General features: G+C 38.9%; 1 protein-coding gene across 1 annotated transcript in view; it reads left to right on the top strand.

Annotated features, from left to right (window-relative positions):
• The window catches only part of OVCH2 (ovochymase 2), a 163,984-nt gene extending 141,355 nt beyond the window's left edge, over nucleotides 1-22,629 (top strand). Inside the window, exons 24-25 of the mRNA XM_044681804.1 lie at nucleotides 2,540-2,674; nucleotides 22,535-22,629. Of these exons, the coding sequence (XP_044537739.1) occupies nucleotides 2,540-2,674; nucleotides 22,535-22,629 (230 nt within the window). The remainder of the gene's footprint in view (nucleotides 1-2,539; nucleotides 2,675-22,534) is intronic.
• Nucleotides 22,630-23,351: the final 722 nt, after the last annotated feature.

The raw sequence follows: 23,351 nt of genomic DNA, 5'->3' as shown, positions 1-23,351 counted from the left end.
TTTTAATAATTTTCTTGGCAAAGATACTAGAGTGGTTTGTCATTTCCCTCTCCAGCTCATTTTACCAGATGAGAAAACTGAGGCAGATAGGTCACACAGCTAGCAAACATCTGAGGTTGGATTTGAACTCAGGATGTAGAGTCTTCCCAACTCCCCACCCAGTGCTTTATCTATTGTCACACCTAATTATGTGAGATGACCAATCTGAGTGATTGAATTGGAAGCATGAATCAGAGACAGTATTTTAAATGCAAGACTTCTACTTTTAACATTGAGAGGAAGCTTCAGCTTCCAAATCACCACAATGATTTATTAATTAAAAATCTAGCTGATATGGGGTGACTTCGGCACTGTTCTGAATTAGAAAGCAAAGATTTAAGCTCTAGTTTTCCTCCATCACCATTTACTATGTATAGGTTCTTGTATCATGCCTTGAAACATGTCAGGGGGAACAGAAGACATCTAAAATGCTATATAATCTACTGGGGCCAGTGCAGGTTCCTCCACTTTCCTGCCTAATTTTAGCTCCAGTACAAGATGCTGTTCTCTTCTCTTCTGTCTTAGAATTGTTACTATGTGTTGGTTCTAAGGTAATAGAGTAGGAAGGGCTGAGAAAATAGGGTTAAGTGACTTTCCCAGGGACACAAAACTAGGAAGTGTTTGAGTACACATTTGAACCCTGAACCTTCCATCTCTAAGCCTGGCTATCAATTCACTGAACCACCTAGTTGCCCCAAGCTGATCACTTGCTGCAAACTCAAATCTTGGATACCACTTCCTTCAGCCTTTTCCCTGCTTTGTTTGGAGGGCTGGAGAATTAAGCACTAAATTCTTCCTAAAGCCTTCCTTTATGAAGACTAGAACTTGGACTTCCATTTCACTCTAATCTCCATCTGCAACTCTGCTTTGTTTCCACTCCATAGGAACAAGATGGCCTCTAATCCCTGATATCCCCCCCTCTGCCATTTTCCAGTTTCCTCTTATGTATTGCCTTTCTCCTCTTTAAATTGTAAGCTCCTGGAGGACAGGGTCTGTTTGATTATACTTGTATAATACAAATATACTGTATTTCCTCCCTCTCTCCCTCCCTACCTCCCTCTCTTTCCTTTCCTTCCTTCTCTCCTTCCTTCCTAACATCATTCCTACCTTCCTTCCTTCCTCCCTCCATCCTTCCCTTTTTCCTCCCTCCATCCTTCCCTCTTTTCCTCCCTCTCTTTGTCCTTCCCTCCCTTCTTCTCTTTTTCCTTCTGTCCTTCCCACCCTCCTTCCCTCTCCATCCCTCTCTCTCTATTTCTTTTGGGGGAAGTAATTTAGAAAGGAGAAAAAAATGCTTGTTCATTGAAAAAGAAAAATTTACTGGAAATGCAGGAAGGGGCCAGGTTATAAAGAGCTTTAAGTTCCAAACGGAAGACGTTATATTTGATCCTAAAGGTGATGGAGTGCCACTGGACTTCGAGTGTGTGTGTGTGATGTTCATACATATATATATCATGCATCAACATACTAACACTTTAGGAGAATCACTTTGGTAGCTGAGCAGATAATGTATTGGAATGGTTTGAGACTTTAGGCAGGGACATCAATCAAATGGCTATTGCACTATTCTAGGTAAGAGGTGATGAGGGCCTGTAGTGGGATGGTGACTATGTAGAGAAAGGAGAGAGATTGAGGAGGTAGAAGCAACAAGAGTTGGTAATGGATTGGATATGTATTGAGCAAGGAGTTATGAATGAAGCTAAGTTTGGGAGCTTGGCTGGCTGGAAGATGGTGATGCTCTGGATAAGTAGTAGAGTAGTTAGAGACTGTGGATTTATTTTACTGATAACTTGAATTTACTAGTCTGAAAACATAATTGTATCCCTGTAGCAGAATGGAAACTCCTTGAAAACAGCAACTTTCATCTTTGTATTTGTATTTCCACTGTTTGATATAGTGCTTAGGTCATGCTGGAATATTCAAATGAATTTGTGATCTCATCAGTGTGGATGTTTTCTCTGAGGGCTGCCATTGTAATAATCTATCTATGTTTGCCTATCTTGGGCCATTTTAGCCAATGTCCTTCTATAAATTGGACACAGAGATGTTCATCCAACATGTTGGAGGCCTTTCTTACTTTCTCCTGATAGTTCAAGGGCACCATGGAGTGCCAGGACTTCTGTCTGTCATCTTTTGTTATCACATCATGACCAGCTTGTCTCATGTTACTGTTATCTATTTCCCTGATGTAACCTTTTACTTTTCTTCTTTGAAGTTCCACATTAGTTTTATGTTACAGTCTGCTCACCCCTACTATACCCTCTTTCCATTGCCCTCTGTTTGATATTCATTTTCAGTCCTTCAGAGACCACTTTGTTTGATGTCTCACAGCCATATAATGCTGAAAGAATATTGATGTTAACGAGCTGTTCCTTTGTTTCTTGGAGAAGCTTGTGGTCATTAGGCATTTGAAAGCAGAAGAGTAATTTTCTAAAGGTAGTCTAGACCTCACTCCATTTACTTATGGGCCCATATCATGGTCCATGTGCATTTTCTGCTCCAGATATGCATATTGATGGACAAGACCTGCAGATTGTCCAAGCAATTTCATGTCATTTGAAGAGCCTGCTCTTCGCTCGGGGGGTCTCTGGAGGTGGGATGGTGAGCCGAAACGAAATGAAAATGAACCAGAGACCCAGTAGGTTTGCAGTGGCTGATCTGAAGTGCCATCTGCTGATTTTAATTTTTATATCATTTTTCTCAAGATTACATTAATGATGGCATGAATTCCATTCCCACCATACATCTTATCTTTGGAGACAATGTGTTAGGTGTGTTTGACGTATCTCTTGGGCTACAGTGGTGAGAATATACAAGCCTTTTCAGGGGAGACAATTTCTTCATATTTCATTCATTGTTCTTTTATATTAAATTACTATACCAAATCAGATCTGGAAGCGGGGAAACTTGGAGACTGTTCTGGCCTGTTCTTGCAGGCCCCTGTGTATGGGAATCTGAGTTAGAGATTTAAAATTCTTAACATTAACTCACTATATGCTAGTTTGTTGTGAAGTGACTTCTAGGGGAAGTTTCTGTATTATGGGGGTTTGTTTAGGGGTTTATTTTGGGATAGTGTATAGTCTGTGACTGTGGTTGTTCTTGCCATGAACCTATATTGTTTTTCTGTGTTTCCCTGGGGCTGAATAAGGATACTGATTGCAATAGTTTCAATAAAAAGTGAATGCTAGTGAGAAAAGAGGGGAAACTGAGTGAGAATTTCCTTCCTTCTGATACCTTCTTTGCGGGTTCCAGAGCTGGTGACGAGCTGTGCTAAACATCACAGGCTTTGGTGGCTTCCTGCAATGTCACAGTCTGGGAAGTAGATATTCTTAATTCACTTGGTCTTTTCTGTGTGGAGGGTCAGATGCTTCTGAGTAGTAACAGCTCTTTTCCAGGAGGCTTCAAGTAACCATCATATCACAAAACAGCTCAAAATAGGACCTTACTATCTATAGGAAATCTTTCTTCAGTACCTTTGGTGAGCATGACTTATGACTTGCCTGATGTGTGTGATCAGAGGGTCTCTGAATAGAATTATTTCTGGTTTTGCTTTTGCTTTAAGAATTGGAGAAGCAGAAGGACTTTAGGTCATTTTGCATTCTTCTTTGTTTTGTGGGTTGGTGTGACCAAAAAATTCCCCATACAGTGGCTAGCCTATGACCATATCCACACTCAAGTATAAAGAATATTTTATGCTCTTAACAAACATCTGGAATATACTTTGTTGAAGAATTATTAAGGCTTAATTTTCTTCTGAGTCAAATGGTTTTTTTGAATAAAAAATATAGCTCATACATGTATAGCACTTTAAGGTTTACAAAGCACTTTATGTAGAATATTTCATTTGATTCTTATAACAACACTATGAGGTAGGTACTGTTAAACCTCCCATTAGATGGATGAAAAAACTGAGTCACACAACTAATGTCTAAGGCAGAATTTGAAGCCAGGTCTTTCTTATTTCCAGCCTACTTCTTCATCCACCGGTCCAGGCTACTTTTCAACATAGCACCTTCTTATATTCCTTATGCTTCTCAGGAAAATGTGTGAATCTGAAGATATGGCTGGTAATAGAAGATTGTTTGCTTAAGTCTACTTATTTTCTTCTAATATTTTCATTGAGCATACTTTTAATAAGAGAATAGACCATTATCACAGAGATGTGAAAAAGATGATAATATAGTTCTGTGGATCAGTAATCATTTTCATCTTGGTAATTTTCTTTTGCAATTGTACCATCCATGATCTTTTCTTCTTTTGGAATATTGCAATATTGCTCTCTTTAAATGTTTGAAAAGTGATCTCTGAGTACGTTTATAATTGAGCCACTTTTAGCATGGATTTCCTCTCTCTTCATTTTGCTGGACCTCCATATTCTTTTCAGCTTCATTTTCTTGAATGTCACAATCACTTTCTTATGTAGTAAGCACTTCATTTACTGAAGTTGTAATGTCTACATAAAAATCAAAGGATTCCCTCTCCCCTTCATTATTTTTCAGATGTGCTCCCCCCTCCCTTCTTCTTCATTGAGATTCTTCATGACTGCACTGACAGAGTTCCTTTTCTTTGGAGTCTCCTAAAATATAGGTTGCTGATCATACCCCTGAGATTTGGAAAGTTGATTTCCTAAAGCTTGTGGCCCACATCTGCCTGTTCCCAACTTTCCCTACCTTGTCTGATCTACACCATAGTGTGCAGACATTATTATTTCTTGTCAAAGTTTTTGCTGTCTCACCCACCAGTTCTTCCTTGTTGTTCACTTAGTTGCCAAATTGCATTCCCTTCTTTGCTTCCCCTACCTTTTGAGAAATGAATTTGTCAGCAAGGCAAGACTTGTTCATTGCCTCTGCATCTATTGCTTTCCAACTTGGTGCTTAATGCTTCATTGCCCTCTAATTTGTTTCATGAATATCAGTCTTTTCTCCCTAGAGGATTGTAGTCTCTTTGAGCATAGAGAACTCAACTGTGTTACATAGAATGTAGATTTTATGGAATTTAGTAAGTACTTTCTAAGGGCGAGTTGGAGAAGACACTGACCTGCACTTGTAGAGGGTGTTTCAATCTCACAGTTCCTCAGTGAGGTCTTCCTTGTTATCAATGAAATCAATTTTGGTTCTGCCCCCAATAGCAGTTTTAACCATCTCATTGTACATGTAGTTTAGAAATTACATGTTATGTCCCAACATTTCTTCCTGATACTTTTCCTGCATACATCTCCCAAGTGTTTAGAGGAGGGCTAGGCACTCAGCTGCAGTTCACTCATCCATACTCTGACTGATTAGTTGGTTGGCAATTACTAGAGGTGCAAAGGGACAGCAAAACACTGAGTTTGCTGGAAGAAAAAAAATCCCATTTCTCTGCCCTAGATGGCTCTAGCAGGGGCTGAGGATGGATAGTCATGTGGTAGCTAAAAGTTTTTCTTGTGACTGAATAGACACTCTGCTTGGACAAAGATAAAGTGCTCTCTTTGGAAACAGGAGGAGTCTGTGAAGCTGCAAGGAAGCATACCACAAAGTCATAAATGCTCTCGACATTAGGAATATTTTTCCATACCCAAGCATTTTTAGTAAATGCCAAAGGCTTGATCATATTGCTTGTCCTTTGAGGGTCCTGGGGACATCATTGTCTTTTGCTCTTGCTTAATTACCTGCTGAAAAACAAATGAAGCAGAGACAATAATTGTATCCAAAGGAAATATCTTTCTGCTTTTTATTCCTGCTGCTGGAGCTGTGTCAGCAAGTATTGCAAAGTCTCTAAACACATATTTAACACCCGAATTCTGAAGCTCTGGTCACAGGGAATTCTTCTGCAGCCTTTGGTTGAGGAATTGGTTCCATTTTTTAAATTTAGAAGATTCTTTCTCCAAGGGAGTTTCGATCCACAACCTGCCTTTGTTCTTCCCTAGAGAGGCAAGATCCTATTCATCTAGTGCCTGGGCTCATGTCAGTTCTTAAATAGATGCTAAATGCAAGAGCTGGAAAGGATCTTGGAGATGGTAATTTCACAGACAAAAGCAATGAGGTTAACTAAATAAACTTCACTGATTGTCCAAGGTCATAGTAAATTCACAATAGATCCAGAGTTTGAATCCAGCTCTCCTGATTTATCTAGTCACAGTTCTGATGTGATTGACTTTCAAGACTTGTGGTGAAGTGGAATTGCATGCTGGCTATGGGAGGGAGGTGGGAAGAGGGAAGAGAAAGGACATGAATCATGTAACCATGGAAAAATATTCTAAATTAATTAACTAAATAAAATGAAAGAACAAAAGACATCGCGAAAGACATTTTTTCATGAGAACTGATGAGCTGGGGCAATGAAGTTAGCTATGAGTAGCCAATTCAGACTTCATGGAATACTATTGAAACTTCTATTTGTTGCTAATTATCTACTTTGGTCCAAACTCATCAAATAATGGCTATTTCAAAAAACCATGGAATCTTACAGTTGGAAAGGATCTCAAAAATCTTTCAGTCTTATTTCAGAAAAGGAATATCTTCAACAACATAAAATCATCACTTTTTGGGTCTTTAAAGGAACATCTGCAGATATCTAGTCCTGCCCAAATCTAGATTAAATATGCTATATAGGTGGTCCCTCCAGCCTTTACTTGAAGACCTCCTGGGAAGGGTAACCCACTATTTCTTCCATTTGGGGATAGCCATGACTGTTAGGAAGTTTCCTCATGCATCTAGCCTAGATTTTCTTCTTTTCTGACTTCTACTTATTGTTTTTGGTTCTGACTCTTGGAGCTATATGGAACCAAGCTAATCTCTTGTCCTCATGGCAGTCTTCCAAATACTTGAAGACAGCAATAATGTTCCCCATTCACCAACCTAATCTTCTGTTGAAGTCTTCCAGTAAAATAGAACTTACTACCTTGGGAGGCAGCCTATCCCTATGGACAATTATAATTATTTAAGCTAAAATGTATTGCTGTATCTTTTACCTATTGTTCCTATATCTGCTCTCATAAAACAAGCATAACTTGTGCTTCAGTCCTTTTTTGGAATATTGGTATTGTCAAGGATGACTGATTAGGCAGAATCCTTACATACATCTCTTATTGGTGGGCTGATGATACTAAACATCATGCCCACTCCCTTATGGTTAAGTAGGAAAGTTTGTGACAGTAATTCTTGTGGCAAACTGCCACATTACAATGCTTATTTGCCCTGCTGGGGGCTCCTCAGCAAGGTTTAGTTTTATTTATAGGGGGCTTCCCACCTTTTCTCACAACAGGATGCTAGCTTGCTCAGCTGCCTTTGATCCTAAATTATTAGATTCCTGCCAAAACCTATGCAAACAGAAGCTGCTCTCAGCTGTTGTTGATGAAAACTCAGGTAGAATTTCAACTTCTAGTCTCTTCTCATAAGACCTTGGTAACTGATTGGTTAGAAGACCTAAGGAGAGGCTAAAGTAAAAAATAATTTCAAGGTTATAGACATGGGATACCAGATTATTGGTGGCTATAAAGAGAGATAGAGTGAATTCAGAAGGAAGGGCAGATTGATGTAGAAAGACAATGAGCCTAGTTAAGGATGTGATGAGATGCCTATGGGATATTTAGGTACAAATGCTCTGTTATAATAGAATTTCACATTTATAAAGCATTTTGAGATTTTCCAGTTTCCTCATAACTCTGTAAGACAGATGGTTCAAGTGTTATTATCACTAGTTTACAGATGAGGAATCAGGTTTAGGAAAATTAAATGACTGGCCAATTGCCATATACCTAAGTAAATTCAAGAGACCCAATTCTAACCTGTCTCATGATTGCTGATTCAAGTGCTCTTATTATTATATAATGTTTAGGTAGATGAAAAAAGAGATCAGGACAAGACCTGTAGATTTGGGAGGTGCCTGTATGGTGGTAGTTGAAGTAATGGAAGGAAAAAATGGTGTTGTCAAAGGTGAAAAAGAAGAGAAGAGGACCAAAGAGTGACCCTGAATGGAATCCACATGAAATAATTAGGAAGAGAATGAAAACACATGACAAAATCCCAAGAATATGCTTCACATGTGAAAAAATGGTAGAAGGGATTTGTCAATGCTTTCAAAAAACCAAAGAGAGTCAAGGTGGATCAGGGCTGAAAGAAGGCCATTGGATTTGGCAGTTAGGGAGGTTATTTGTGATTTCTAAGAGAGTAGTTTCAGTTGAGTTTCTCAAAAAATCACAGACTGAGAGCTGAAAAGTTGCCTAGTTCAAATCCCTCATTTTTAGTTGAGGAAAGAGAACCAGAGAGAGTAAATGGTTTATTCAAGATTACTGAGGCAGAAAAGACAGGAGAGCTAGGATTTTAATTGAGATTCTTTGGTTCCAAATCCACTGATCTGGGATGGAAGACCAATTCCAAATGGAAAAATTGGGTGTGGACAATTTTTTTTCAAGGAGAAAAAGAGAGAAAGGAGATGCCGGATAGTTTAGAGTGTTCAATGTAACACTTTTTTTTTTTTGGTACTAGTAAAATCTGGGTACTAGTCATTGGAGAAGAAAATGTGTGTGTGTGAGACAGAGACACACACACACACACAGATAATGATTTCTGCAAAAGATTTTGGAAGCATGAAGGAATGGGACACATGAGTCAAGTAAAGTGGTTACCTTTAAAAATTCTATCTCCTCTGTCCTGAAGGAAAAAGTGGACTGTGAACAATGATACTGAGAAAATTTGAGGGGAGGAAGGAGGCAGCCTTAATGTGCTTATTAAAGCAAGAGGCTTGGTCATTGGTTTTAGGAATATGTATTGGGATGAAGGTTTATTTAACACCCAGAAGAAAAAAGAAATATTTGGAAGTCACTGTGGTTAATGAAATCTTATAGTTCCATAGTTGCTCAGAACTCAATTTGGACTTCTAGTCATGAAGCTCTACTTCATCAAGCAATTCATTACATTTCCAGATAGCTTTACATATTATGTAACTTGAGTAAGACCTCAACCTTTTTCTTTGGGCCATTATCACAGAGATTTGATAGGCTAGAATTGTGTGCTGGTTCTCAATGGTCTTGTGAACTTTCACCCAGTGACCACACAGCAGATATGGAGAAGGAGGAAATTACTTTGTTTATATGCTTTTGCTGCCAAGAGGCATGGAGTGGGAGTAGAAAGGGGTGGAAGACAAGGAATTATCTTTGTGACTGAAATCTGGGGGTGACTAGCCTGGCAATAGATAACCTCCAAGAATCTATATCCTACAACTCCACTTATCTTGAGCTCAAAATTTAAGGGAGACATTGATTGAGTGGTGGAGTGGGTGGTTTCTTATATTTTCTGTCCTTTGACACTAGTTTTCCCCCATGGAACTATATAAAGTAAATTAAATTCTCCCATAGAAAAGATGGCCCTTTGAATATTTGGTGAAAAAAATCTAACAAGTTCCCTCAAGTGTTGTCTTTTCCAGGTTGAACATTCAACTATTCTTTAATCGTAAACTAAACACAAAATTTCAAGTCTACTCAGCATTCTAGTTACCCTTTGTGTGGATCCACTCTATTTTTTTATCACTGTTTGCCTTAAAATGTGATCTTTACAACTGAACGTTTTACAAATATAATTTGACTGGCATAGTAGAAAGAAAGATTCAAACCATAATTCTCCATTACAATGTTAAGCAGAACTGATGCTCACCTAGGTCCTCATTCTGGATCTCACTTTTATTAATGCAGCTGGATTTCTTAGGCTGTGATTTTTAATTTGTGCTACTGTCAAGCCAGGTTTTTCTAAGCTTGTATTTGTGTAGTTAGCTGTTTAACTGAGAAGATATACTTTTATTACTATATAAGTGAACAGGGGACTTCTCAGCATGGGAGACCTCAGTCTTAAGAACATGAACCTTTTGTTCTACCTACTGCTAATGCATGAAGGAGTCTTGGTGAACCTGACTCTGGAAATGCATTATAGTGTTGGCCCAATATCATGTGACTGGTTTTCTCCACTTACTTAACTGAAGAGAAGTCTTCTAATTGGCTTCTATGTCAGAAATGAATATGCATACCAAAAACTCCAATCTGAGAGCACAACTGCCCTCTACCTTGGTGGCAAGCATGGTAAGAACTGCTGTGAGCCTCTTGCTTGGAAGAGGGGATAGAGCTCTCACTTAGCCAGGTGTGTAGGTAAAAAAAGGAGGTTAGGAAAAGGGTGTGCCCTAAGGAGCAACCTACTGAACTCAGACCAGCAGTGGAGACACTGTGTCCTGCAAGCAAAGGAGCCACTCATCTTTTGGTTCTGTTGTGCCTGGAAGTGAACTCAATTATTCAAATGTTTTGTAATTATTACTTTAAGGTTAAGTCTACTCTCCCAAGGGACCAAGTGAATGTGCAGAGAAGAAAGGATCTCTCAGTTTTGGAGGTTATTGAACTTTGGCTCTTGCTATATTTTTTGCAGTAAATATCTCTTTATTAAAAGTCATTAGTTACTAGCCATTAGTTACCAGGGCAATTAGGTAGCACAGCAGATAGAGTGCTGGGCCTGGAGTCAGGAAGACTCATCTTTCCTGAGTTCAAATTGTTAAAGGAGAAACCAGGGAAAGGTGCCTTAAACAGTAAACAGGTGGGTGAGGGGGAGACAGAAATGACAGGAAGGGGCCCAACAAGTAGGGAGACTAAAGTTTACCAGCAAAGGGGTGTCTGTTACTGAATTGGCTGTTAGGTCCAACTGCCACTCTGAAGCACCAAGACTAGGTGTGTGGTAATCAGCAAAATAAAGGCAGGAGTTTATAAGTTAAGGCAACACATTTAATCAAGGACAAACTAAGATTAAGGATGGAATAGGGTTTACTACACTTAAAAGCTAAGGGCAAAGCACAGGGGCAGGGGAAGGACTTGACTACACTCTCCTATGATCTAAGCAAGATTGGGACCAAAGAAAGCTGTCCTGGAGTCACAGGGGAAAAGTTCCTCCCAACCTGGTTCCAACCAGGTTTGGTCAGCTTAGCTGAGGACCTGAGGGTGGCTTTACTTGGGATCTCATGGCTAATCCAGGGATGGTTTCAGGATGCCAGGAGTCAACTCCACCAGAACAGGTGATCCAAGGTATCCAGGTAAGGAGAGAAAGTTCGCAATGCTGTCCACCAGATCACAAACCACTTTCCTACTCGGTGCTGCTCTGCAGGTCTGATGTCCTCTGCTGTAAGCCTTCACCACTCTCAGGATCCCAGGGAATCTGGATACAACTCTCCTAGCTCTGAGATCTCCCAGGGTCAGCAGCAGATTGTGTCAACCACCATGGAGTCCTTCTCAGGCACAAACCACTTCCTCCTTCCCCTGCATTCCATTCAGAATGTCTATGACCTCCAGCTAAGGCTTTTCCTAGTCTGCTTACACACCTACTTTTAAATTTATGCCTCTTATGAAATCCAGCCTCAGACACAATAGCTGTGTGACATTGGGCAAGTCATTTAATCCTGTTTACTTCAATTTTCTCCTCTTTAAAATGATCTGGAGAAGGAAATGGCAAATCACTCTAGTATCTCTGAAAAGAAAACCCTAAACAGGGTCATGAAGAGTTGGAAATGACTGAAAACAACTGAACAACAACAGAATTTACCAGCGATGTTGAAGAAATATCAGTGGGATTAATGATATTAGGACACTGATCACTGGTGACAATACTGGGGGGAACTGACTGGAAAGAAGTCTTCAAGCAATAATATTTGAAGATATCCCATAGTCCCTCAGGGGTATACCTAAAACCCTAAGGGAGAAGCAGTAACCTGGCATGGGGGACCTGTTAGTGGAACTGAGGTTGAGAAAGTCAGTCTGTGGTGGAAACAGTGTTTACCTTAGAGAAAGGAAGATTTATTGTCAGATTCTCTCATATTTACTCTTTATGTAATATGGAGCAATTTATTAAATATCTATCTGACTCAGGCAAATCTATAGGACTTATCCACTAAGTCATAGGCTAGTTTGTTTTTGGTAAAGACAGTTATACCACCAGGAGTGGTTCAGACTGAGGGCATCTTATAGCCTTTAAGTACACATTATTTTATATTATACATATTATGACATAGTTTTCATTTCAGCCAGATGTTCTTGGGAACTTAATTGAGTTCCAGTTCTCTCCCATACTCCATGCCTGGCCCTTCCCATTGAGAAGGCATCAAGTATAATACCCATTATGTATATGAAGTCAAGCAAAACACTTTCTCATATTAGCCATATTGAGAAAAAAAAAGCAAGATAAAAAGTATGTTTCAATCTGCTGAGTCCAGCAGTTTTCTGTCTGGAGGTAGACAGCATCCTTCATGAATCTTTAGGAATTTTCATACCACTGTTAGTCTTAGTAATACTTCATGACAAAAAAAAAGGATACTATAGATTATTGGGAACATAGAAATAGTTTTTAAAAAATCCTCACACCCTACCCTCCAATGCCATGTATAGTCTATTTGACAACCTGAGATGCAGTAGGACTATGATTTAGCAAGGGACATGATAGCCTCAGTGTTACTGATCATATGCCTCTTTGATCCATAGGAGTTTTAGGTCTGCCATGTCCAAGGTTCACTGTTACTTCACAAATGGAGAGAAAAGGGGAAGAAGACCTGTTCCCTGACCCTATCTACCCCATGTCCCTTTCCTTGACTTTTCCTCTGAAAGAGGAGAATAAGACAGTGAAGTTACAGTTCAAAACCATTTGTGTTGGATTTTTTAAGTACCAATAAGTATGAAATGTCCACAAAGGGAAGAGATTTTGCCCCTCCTTAAAAAAAGAGACCACTAGAAGCGTACTGTTTGATTTACTTTTATATGACAGGAACCTAATGTAGTGCCCTGCAGAGTTAAGGCACGAAGAAAATGTTTGTTGTTGGTTTGATTGTGAAATAGTCATTACAAATAGGGCTCTGACTTGACTGAGGAAAGTTGTAAATTGGTAGAGAGTGAACTTATACTTGGATTTTGGAGTTTGAGGCTAGAAGTGGTGAGTATAACAATTCCTATGGGTCCAGGCTACTGTTGAAAGCTTCACCTGGAAAATATTTTGAATGACACCTAAGCATGTTGGGATTTGTATTCTAGTTGGTAAAAGAGCTGTTTCTCCTTAACTGAAAGAAAAGATGTATGGAATTATTGTGAAGTTTAAAATAGCATAATGAGACTTAAAGAAGCCCATGTAATTTGTGGCTGACAGCACCAAGAGAAAAAGAAAATATGGCAGCTAAACTTCTCTGAGCAGCTGGAGGGCCAGAGAGACTAAGCAGCTGAACTGTAGTGACAGCTGGTATTTTCCTTTCCTGAGAATCTGAAAAGCAGACGAGAAGACAACAATGGTGAGCAGAAGGAAAGAGTATGCCTTTTTGTGGAAGCTCACCTGTCTGGGGCTGGAGCTTAAAACTATGAAGAGATACCTCTGGTGGGAAGGTGGATGAACTGAATTATCTCTTTGAGAAGCTGAGAAAATAACCACATTTCTCTTCCTTTTTTTTCCTTCTCCTTTTTCCTTTTTCCATCTCTGTAAGGACAGTGCTTTAAACCTAAAGCTTAATATTTAGCAATTTTCTTAAGTTTCCAAAAGCATTGTTAAGCTTTGATTCTCTAGCTAAAACAGATGGATCTGTTTTCTTTGTGTATATCCTTATTTGTATGCTGAATGTGCAGGTGGTTGTTTTTCTAATCACAGTGTATAACTAACTTGGAAATATTCTTTACTGCTTCTTGGTTAAGTGCGTCTTAAGTGCAAGAAACAAACTGAAGATGATTTATTTTCTATTTGTTACGAAACTTGATATATATCCTAGTAAGAAATAGGCTTAAAATTAATTGATCAAGAAATATTTATGAGCACTTGCTATGTGCCTGATGTGTTAAATCCTGAGGACACAAAGGCAAAATTACAAGACACTTCTTGCCCTCATGAGCTTACATTCTAATGGAGGAGACAACATGAAAGTAAGTTGGTACAAATATAAGACACATAAAGCAGAGCAAATATAATCTTCTAAAAATGTCTTACCTTCTGCTTCAGAATTGATGGTAAGTATCAGTTCCAAGGCAGAAAAGCAGTAAAGGCTTTGCAATTGGGGTTAAATGACTTGTCCAGAGTGATGCAGTGAGGAGTAAAAAAAAAATCTTAAAAGGATGGTAAGAGTCTGAGAGAAGGGCTACCCAGAAGGCCTCTAGAAGAGGGTGGCATTTGAGATGAAAATGGAATCTGGAGCTTTTCCCCTTTTCCCTTTAACTAAATGAGCCTATTTCTCATTGCTATTTATAGCAATCATGAACATTACTCACGTCAGTGAGTATGATATGATCATGGAAAAGAAGAGTATTAGAAAAGATGTAAAAAGGAACATGAGAAAAAAGAGTTACTTTTAACTGGGAGACAGAAGGGATGAGTAAAGACTTCTTGCAACAAGGGAAACTTGAGATGGACTTTCAACAGATAAAAAGATAAACAAAGGCAGAGGGGATGGTCTGTGTGAATACGCAAAGGTGGGAAAGGGCAAGATAGAAGTAAGGAAAGCTAATAATCCAATTTGGCTGAAATACAGAGTATATGAAAGGGAATAATTTGAAATATAGTTCGAGAGGTAGATTAGAATCATGTTGTGTCTGTTTAAATCTAGAAACCACAGGAGTCTGTGGGAGGAGGCTGGTGGCAACCAATTTACCCTCAGGTATTGACATGATGTAAGTGACTGACTCAATAAATACAAGTAATTGGTATGTAACAAAATAGGATTACTTAATGTTTTTAGAATCTACTTGTCAAACCCAGAACAAAGATATATGATGCAAGATGGAACCCAGTAGTAATTTCAGTCAGCAGATATGATGCCCTGTACTTCTCTCTGTTTATCAATAGCGAGAATCTACTTATGTCCCAATAACAGCAGCCTGCATGAGGTGAAAGTCTCACCAGGTCAGGGAAACAAAGACCCTGCTTCTTTGCTTTGATCCCCAAATGCTGGATGCTGCATTAACCATCAGCCTTGGAAGCTGCTTAGACAATTATCAAAACAGGATCCCTGTGACTCGAGGCATATCTCTTTTACATTTTACAACCTTTATTTCACAAATTCTTTCCCCCCTCCTCTATTTTACAACCTTGTTTTTTTTTCCTGCTCCTACCTAATTAAATTCTTACTATGCTCACAGCCCTGAGGGTACTTGCCTATGCCAGCAGTCAACTTCCTATCAGGGTAGCAGCAGGGCCTGCTCTAAACCCACCAGAGAGTCAGGGCAAAATTTTGTGCTCTGAAGTGATGTAGTTTGATTTGTGCATTAGAAAGCTCATTTGGGCAGTGAAGGATGGATTGTAGAAGGAAGATACCGAAGACAGATATACTCATTAGAGGGCTAAACAATAATCCAGGCAAGAAGTAATGGGGACATGGACTGGTGCGGTAGCTGTTAATGAAGAGGAAAGATAGATGTACTGGTAAAGAGAGGAAGCAGGCACCATGCTACGTGCTTAACAAATGTCTCATTTGATCCTTACAACCCTAGGAGTTAGTTGCCATTATCCCCATTTTAATGTTAAGGAAACTGAGTCAGACAAAGATTAAGTGGCTTTTCTCACATTATACAGCCAATAAATGTCTGAGATTAGATTTGAAGTCAGTTTTTCCTCAATAGAGGTCCAGGCCTCTATTCATTGTTAACATGGAAGGAATCATGGGAGTGGAATTTATAGGACCTGATGACTAGTCAGGGAAAGAGAACAATTATAGAATCTCATTATTAGAAAGAACCTTAGAGGCTTAGTCTAATTTATGCCAACACATCTGTCCTTTCCATTGTATACCTGAAAAGTTATCATTCAAGCTTTGCTTGAAAATGCAAAAGTGGTAGAACCCATAACCTCCCAAAGTGGTACATTTCACTTTTGGTTGACTTTAGTTCTTAAGAAGTTTTTCTCATATGCAGTTTAAGTCTACCTTTCTGCAACTTCCATTCATTGTTCCTAGATCTTCCATTTAGCCAAGCAGAATAAGTCTACTCTTTCACATGACAGCCTTTCAAATAGAAAGAACTAGCAGCTTCTTCCATTCTCACTAAATTCTCTTCTCCTGGTTAGACATCCCCAGTTCATTCAAACAATTCTCATATGGCACGATCTTGAGACCCTTCACCATCCTACTTATAATCTTCTGAATGATTTGTAGCTTATTAATTTTCTAATTAAAATACTACCCAGAACTGAATATAGTACTCTAGATCTGCTATGACTAAGACAGCATAGGATGAGATTATCTCCTCCCTGTTCCTGAACATAATGGCTTTCTTAATAGAATATATATATATATATATATATATATATGTGGCTGTTACACCACATGGTTGAATAATATTGCACTGACTTTCCATTACATTCTCCAGATCTTTTTCAGGCCATCTGCCATCTATCTAGCTGCTCTTCTCCACTTACAGATGGATAGGGCAACTTTCTTGATTTATAGATAGGAATGGGGTGCTGTCCGTGTACAGAGGAAGTTTCAGCCATTATTGGCAAGTTTTGCAGCTGTTTCAATGAACAGAAGTCTTTTCTGTGACTACAGAGGCTACCTGAAGTGACAGCTCTGATTCTCCATCACCTGTGAGTAGCCCTAATAATCATATTCTGCTAGCCTAGCTAGGCTCTTGGTCCAGGTTCCTTCTGCCCTTCTTCTGCTTTGTGACTTCTTGTGACCAAACTTTGACAAAACTACAGCCAATTTAGTCTCCCAATGCTGGCATGAAATTCACTAAAAAAAGAAGTCATCCAATTTCTGAAATTACAGGTGAATTTTAGAAGAAAATACATAAAATCAAGGTTATTTTATAGCAAAAGATTGCCACATGTAAAAATATTTTTGACATATCCATAATTTAATATTTTAGAGGGAAATATCACTTAATATCAAAAAGTTTTCATGGATTCCTTGTCCACATCATGTAGAACATTCTAAGCCCTGTGCTTGGGGAAGCTTGCATTAGCTAATTCTTTTTTTTTTTTAAACCCTTACCTTCTGTCTTAGAATCAATACTGTGTATTGGTTCCAAGGCAGAAGAGTGGTAAGGGTAGGCAATGGGGGTCAAGTGACTTGCCCAGAGTCATACAGCTGGGAAGTGTCTGAGGCCAGATTTGAACCTAGGACCTCCTGTCTCTAGGCCTGGCTCTCAATCCACTGAGCTACCCAGCTGCCCCTAGCATTAGCTAATTCTTATTAAGTTATGGATTAGAACCCAACTTCCACATGGACTTGGTTCCAAAAATTCACTTTTAAATGTATAGCTTGGAAATGGGAATATATTTTTTCCTAATCAAACAATATTATACATAGTAGTTAAGTTCTCAAGGCAGCCCTCAGAAGTCTATTTGCTTGAAATATGGTGCTTTATTAAAAGTATCATAAAACTAATATGATAAGTACAGTATTTTTTAAATTGTGAATTAACAACCATATAAAAGCTTACTTCAATTCACTAATAATAAAATAAATACAAATTAAAACAAATATGGGGTTTCACTTAATACTCAGCAAATTGGCAGAGATGGTAAAAGATGAAAATAGTATAGGAGAAGCTGCAGGAAGACAGGCACACTAATTAATTTTCTGGAGAACTACTGTATCCAGTTTGGAATGCAATCTGGAATTATGCTAAGGAAGTGACTATAATGTCTACACTCCTTGAACTTGAACTTCTGTTGTAAGGTATACGGCCCAAGACAGTTAAAGAAAGGTCCCATATATACCAAAGTATTCATAATAGTATAATGTGTGGTCGTGGCACTTGACCCTATCCAAGTCTTCTGTCTCTTTTTTACCCTGGGTTAGCTTGCTTACCAAGCTTGTACTCAAACTGGCATGTGGGAAGTTCCCTAAGGGGGTGGTTGTTTTTCAATTACTCACTTTCTCAAGGTTCTAGGGGTGATCTTGGTAGTGGCAGGGAATATGCTTTTACTATTTGTGTAATTAGAATCTGAACCCCAGAACTCTCTCTCCCAGCATTATTCCACGTTCGTTCTCATGTTACATGCTAACATAGGGAGGACATAAGTTTTGTGTACTCTCTCTTTTCCCCTGATCGTAGCTGCAGAAGTAGGCTTTGGGCAGGCAGGAGAACTTACGTGGTTTACTTTTTGTTAGATAATTAGGTTTGAACCTCTATTTCTTTTAGTTTGTTTTCTTTCTACTTTAAGTGATTATTAATAAATCTTATAAAATACAAAGCTTGGAGTTATGGGTTATTATTTAATCTTACATATTATAGCTCTGGAGGTCCCAAGAGTAGACTTCCCATTTGACAAATCAGCCAAGTTGCAACTGCTAACTCCTTTTTTATTTTTTAATTCACTTTTTCAATTAATAAGCAATTATTTTCTCTCTCCTGGTATTGAGAAATTTAAAAAGAAAACCAAAATATTTGTTAACAGATATGTATAGTAAAGGAAGACAAATCCCCATAATAGTCATGTACTAATTCATTTTTTTTAAAACCCTTACCTTCCGTCTTAGAATCAATACAAAGTATTGGTTCCAAGGCAGAAGAGCAGTAAGGGAGGGCTAGGCAATGGGGGTTAAGTGACTTGCTCAGAGTCACACAGCTAGGAAGTATCTGAGACCAGATTTGAACCTAGGACTTCTTGTCTCTAGGCCTGGCTTTCAATTCACTGAGCCACCCAACTGCCCCCTGTATTAACTCTTTTTTTTTTTTTTTAAACCCTTGTACTTCGGTGTATTGTCTCATAGGTGGAAGATTGGTAAGGGTGGGCAATGGGGGTCAAGTGACTTGCCCAGGGTCACACAGCTGGGAAGTGGCTGAGGCCGGGTTTGAACCTAGGACCTCCTGTCTCTAGGCCTGACTCTCACTCCACTGAGCTACCCAGCTGCCCCCTGTATTAACTCTTAATCAGAAACATTTGTTAAATAAAAAGCAAATCAAGAATGATTAAAATAATAAAACCCCACCCGTTGACTTGGGGCACCTTTGCCCACAAATGTATGTAGTGTTCATGGAAGAGAGTGAGCACAAACTTACAGAACCATGGAAGAGAGCCTTATGAATAGGGTAATCATCTGCCTGGGTTGGGGGTGATTCACAACTCTGGATTTTTGTGTCTTGTCTTTTTCAGGCACGATTTACACATCCATATTTAAAGGATCACTCCAGATTACTCATGGATAAGATGTCTCCTTTTCTAGGTGTTTCTATTCTTCTGATACAGAGAAGGCCTCATTTTCTGCTGGCTTCTCTGCTTCTGAGCTACAGGAGTATTAACACACTTTCAGCAAAATGACAACTATAAGCCTTTTAATTTGGAGAAGTTTTCCATATCTGCTCCTTTGCCTGGCATAAGGAGTTTCTACTTCTCAAATGAAAGATGGCAATGCAGGGAGGGAGGGTGGTAAAATCTTTCCCTTTCAGTCAGTTCTTCCAAAGTAGTTAAATTTTCCCCTTCAATCAGTTTCTTTAAGCAGCAATAAATTTTCTTCCAATGAGTTCTTCTAATTGCAGCAAAGTTATTCCTCTAACCAGAAATTTTAAGAAGCAGAGCTTCTCCTTTAATAAGCTCTTCCAAGTAGCAAAGCTTCCGAGCATTGGTTGGCAGGGCAGACTCTGTGGTTTTCCTGTGATCTACCTCTGAAGACTTTTCTAAGGCCCACTCAGTGGTCTGGTCTTGATCAAGCCTACTGCTCTTCGGCAGACAAGCTTGTGTGAAATAAATCACCTCTGTCTTGTGATGAGAAACCAAAATCCACATTCTGCCAGCTAACTCACAACTTGGCAAGACAGTCATTAAACAGTTCCAGAGTTATCAAAAGGTTCTATGTACCAGTTTCCCCAATATCAACTTTGAAATCCTTGTATCAGTCATATTCACATTTAATGCTAGCAAAAAGCTTCAATATCTTTTCTTTATAGGTTGCTTTCTTGTATTTTATTTTCAAAACTCTCCTTGTTCCCTTCTGCTCCTTTTATTTTAATAAAATTGTCCAGATCAGAAAAAAGCACCTGATAGTAGTATTTTTTTTTTTTGTGGCAGAAAAGAACTAGAAATGAAGGAAGTGCCCCCATCAATGGGAAAGGGTTAAACAGATGGTGGTATGTGAATGTAATAGGATAAGATTGTGCCATATAAAATGATAAATATGAAAAATTTAGAGAAATGATTTATCTGAACTAATACGGAGTGAATCAAAAACTAGGAAAACAATATAAATGATGGATACAACAATGTAACTGAAAAGAACAGCAAAATGAAACAATGCCATTTAAAAAAACAAAAATCTTAACTTGTGAACATAACAAAGTATCTGTAACTTTTTCAGTGTCAAAATTGCGCAGATTACAATTTGTCAAAGCTAAGTCTTATTAGATATGTTCTTGAAAGTTACCCAAGGGACACCTGAGGGATTGAGAGGTTAAATGACTTTTCCCAGAGCCACATAGCTAATACAGACTTGACTCTAGGCCTTCCTAATTGCAAGGTCCAACCATACACTATAAAGTTCTATGGCCACAGATCATAGATTCTTAGAGTTGGAAGGTTCTCCAGATGTTATCTAGTCTAGTCGTTTCTCATGTTTTAAAATATGACAACACTTTTTAATGTAGAAAAGTTCAGCAGCCTGCCCATGCTATTAGTATCTTTTGATTTGAGAAAACACATGATTATGAAAAGCTATTATAAATTTTAAAATGTATTAAATGCATTTTGTTTTGTTAATCACAATGCTTTTTACAAATGTACATCCTAATCCATTACAATCCGGCTGTGGGGTCAGAAAGATCTGGGAGACATATCAGCTGTTGGACAGTGGATAAGTCTCTTAACCTCTCAGTGCCCGGAAACTCTTTGAGATTATGGATTTCAAAGGATTTGCTAAGTTGTAGTCATAAAAGTTCTTTCCAAATGAAAAACTTCTTGCACTGGTTAAGTTGCGGATCTGGACCAAAATAAATAAACAAACCACTCACCATCTACATATATTTGAAAAAAATTCTTTTTCTGCTCCATATTTTTTTTTAACCCTTAATTTTGGTATATTGTCTTATAGGTGGAAGAGTGGTGAGGGTGGGCAATGAGGGTCAAGTGACTTGCCCAGGGTCACACAGCTGGGAAGTGGCTGAGGTTGGGTTTGATTCTGCTCCATATTTTATTGGAACTAAATGAACATGAAACCGATAACGTCTTGTGCATATATAGAATTAAGGACCTCTGGTACCAAAGCTTGAGAACCCTATAGGTCCATGTCCCATAGCTGGGAACCAGTGATCTAGACTGGCCCATATATGAATCATGAGAACTCTACTATATTTTGGAAAGAAATCCTAGCTTATATTTGATGACCTCCAATGATACGGTATTCATTGCCTTTCAAGACAGTACATTACATTTTTGGACAGCTTTAGTCCTTGGGAAATTTTCAATAAACTGAGCTAAATATGTCTCCCATTAACTTCAAACCACTGGTTTTAGTTCTGCCCTCTGGGCAATGCAGAATAAATTAAATATCTTCTGTATATAAATCTCTCAAAAATATTTGTAGCTAGCTATCAAGTCCTGCTCCCTTTACAACATCTCCTCTCCAGGACAAATATGTCCTATTCTTTCTACCATTCCCCATATGACAGTTTCCAGTCCTCTCTCTCTCTCTCTATTCGCTTTTGCTTTTCAATGGTTCTCCTCAAAAGTGGTGGATACACAGAACTCATCACTCCATCTAGGGTTTGAAAAGGGCAGAGAGGAGTAGGATCAGAGATTTAAAGCTGAAAGAGACTTCATTGGTTACCTCCAACAGTGCTTAATTTTACAAATGAAGAATTTAGGCCCAGAGAGGTAAAGTCATTTGCCCAAGGTCACATAGGTGACTATACGGCATACCCTGACCTTGAGCCCAGGTTCATATCCAACACCTTTTTTTTCTTCCCACGGAACACAAATAGGGGCAGCTAGATTACACAGTGGATAGAACATTTTCATGAGTTCAGAATTTATTCGCTGCTCAACTGGGAGTATGGTTCAATTCTTTTCTGCCATTGGCCATTCACTTTCCCATGCTACTCTGCTGGGGCATGGTGAAAAAGGCTGGCACAGAGTCAGGTGAGAGAAGTAACACAAGGAAGTCTGGCCATTTCCTCAATATGGAGGAATGCACCAAGCTGAGGATGGCGCTACCACTTAATAGGCAGAGAGGAAAGGGAAAGGATTATCTGAAGGAGGTTTTATTGCAATGAGAGAGAAAAGGAACTGATACGGTCCCAGTGTCATTGGCAGGAACCACTGTCATGTAAGGGAGGTGCTCAAGGGAGAAGAAATTAAATTCAAGTGTCAGTTTGTTATTCCTTTTAGGTGACCCATCTTCTGCCCCTGGTTCAGCAAAGAAACTTCTTGGAACAGAAATGCCAAAGACACTAAACAAATGATAATGAGACTTTTCAGTGTGGAAAAGGTGCTTTTAAAAGTGGCTGTGGTGTCTGAATATGACTAGTGGCATTTTTAAGGATCCCTTACCAGAAGACCCTTTTAATTAATGCAGATTTCTGGGACCTTTTGTACTTTTACAGTAAAAATCACAGAAGTTCCATATTGCTTGTACTGGCTGTGGTTACTGGCAGAGGAGCTGACATGCAAGCCCTTGCAGACATCTGTGGCCAATTAGGGTCTGATGATTTGCTAATTATAAACAACATGAAAACTCAGCAAAGAGGCTGGTTTTCACTTTCTCTGGCCTTAACTGGCCTCCAGAAAATATTGCAATTAAACTCATATTATGCTTACAAAATGCTTTAATGCTTCATAATAACAACTCCCTTCTGGGCATTGGCTGAGATAAGTAAAGGAATCCCACAGGGTCTCTGAGCCAGAGACTGGGCAGAAGAAAGGCAGGAATCTGTCATTCCTGAAAGGTATCTGTGAGATCATCTGGGACAGAATATGTGCCATCAGTCAGAATTCGAGAAAAGTAGAGTATTGGGAAAACACATCTTCCTAAGTGACTACCAGTTATCTCTTTGAATGGAGGTCATTGAGCAAAAGCTGGATTTTGCCTTGTTGGGGATATTATAGAGGGAACTCCTCTTTGGTTATAGTCAGAACTAGAGACCTCTGAAATCCTTTCTAGTTCTGAGATCCTTTCATCCAGAGGTCCTGGGAAATGTCCTTAGCTGGGAAAATATCTCTTCCCCATCTATCCTGACACCTGCATGACATGCTTTTAGAGGAAATCAAACATGATGTTATTTATTTGGCAGAGTTGTTGTGACCACTACTAGATTATTAAAAGTGAACTTTCAGATTGGGCATAGCATCCATTCCAAAGCTTGTCTTGGAGCAGTCCGACCTCCTTGTCTTCATCTATATGGAGGATTATTCTGATTCAGG

The sequence above is a fragment of the Gracilinanus agilis genome, chromosome 6, assembly GCF_016433145.1.
Source record: "Gracilinanus agilis isolate LMUSP501 chromosome 6, AgileGrace, whole genome shotgun sequence".
Lineage (NCBI taxonomy): Eukaryota > Metazoa > Chordata > Mammalia > Didelphimorphia > Didelphidae > Gracilinanus > Gracilinanus agilis.
The sequence above is the reverse complement of the archived record's forward strand: the minus strand, read 5'-3'. Positions and strand labels throughout refer to the sequence as shown.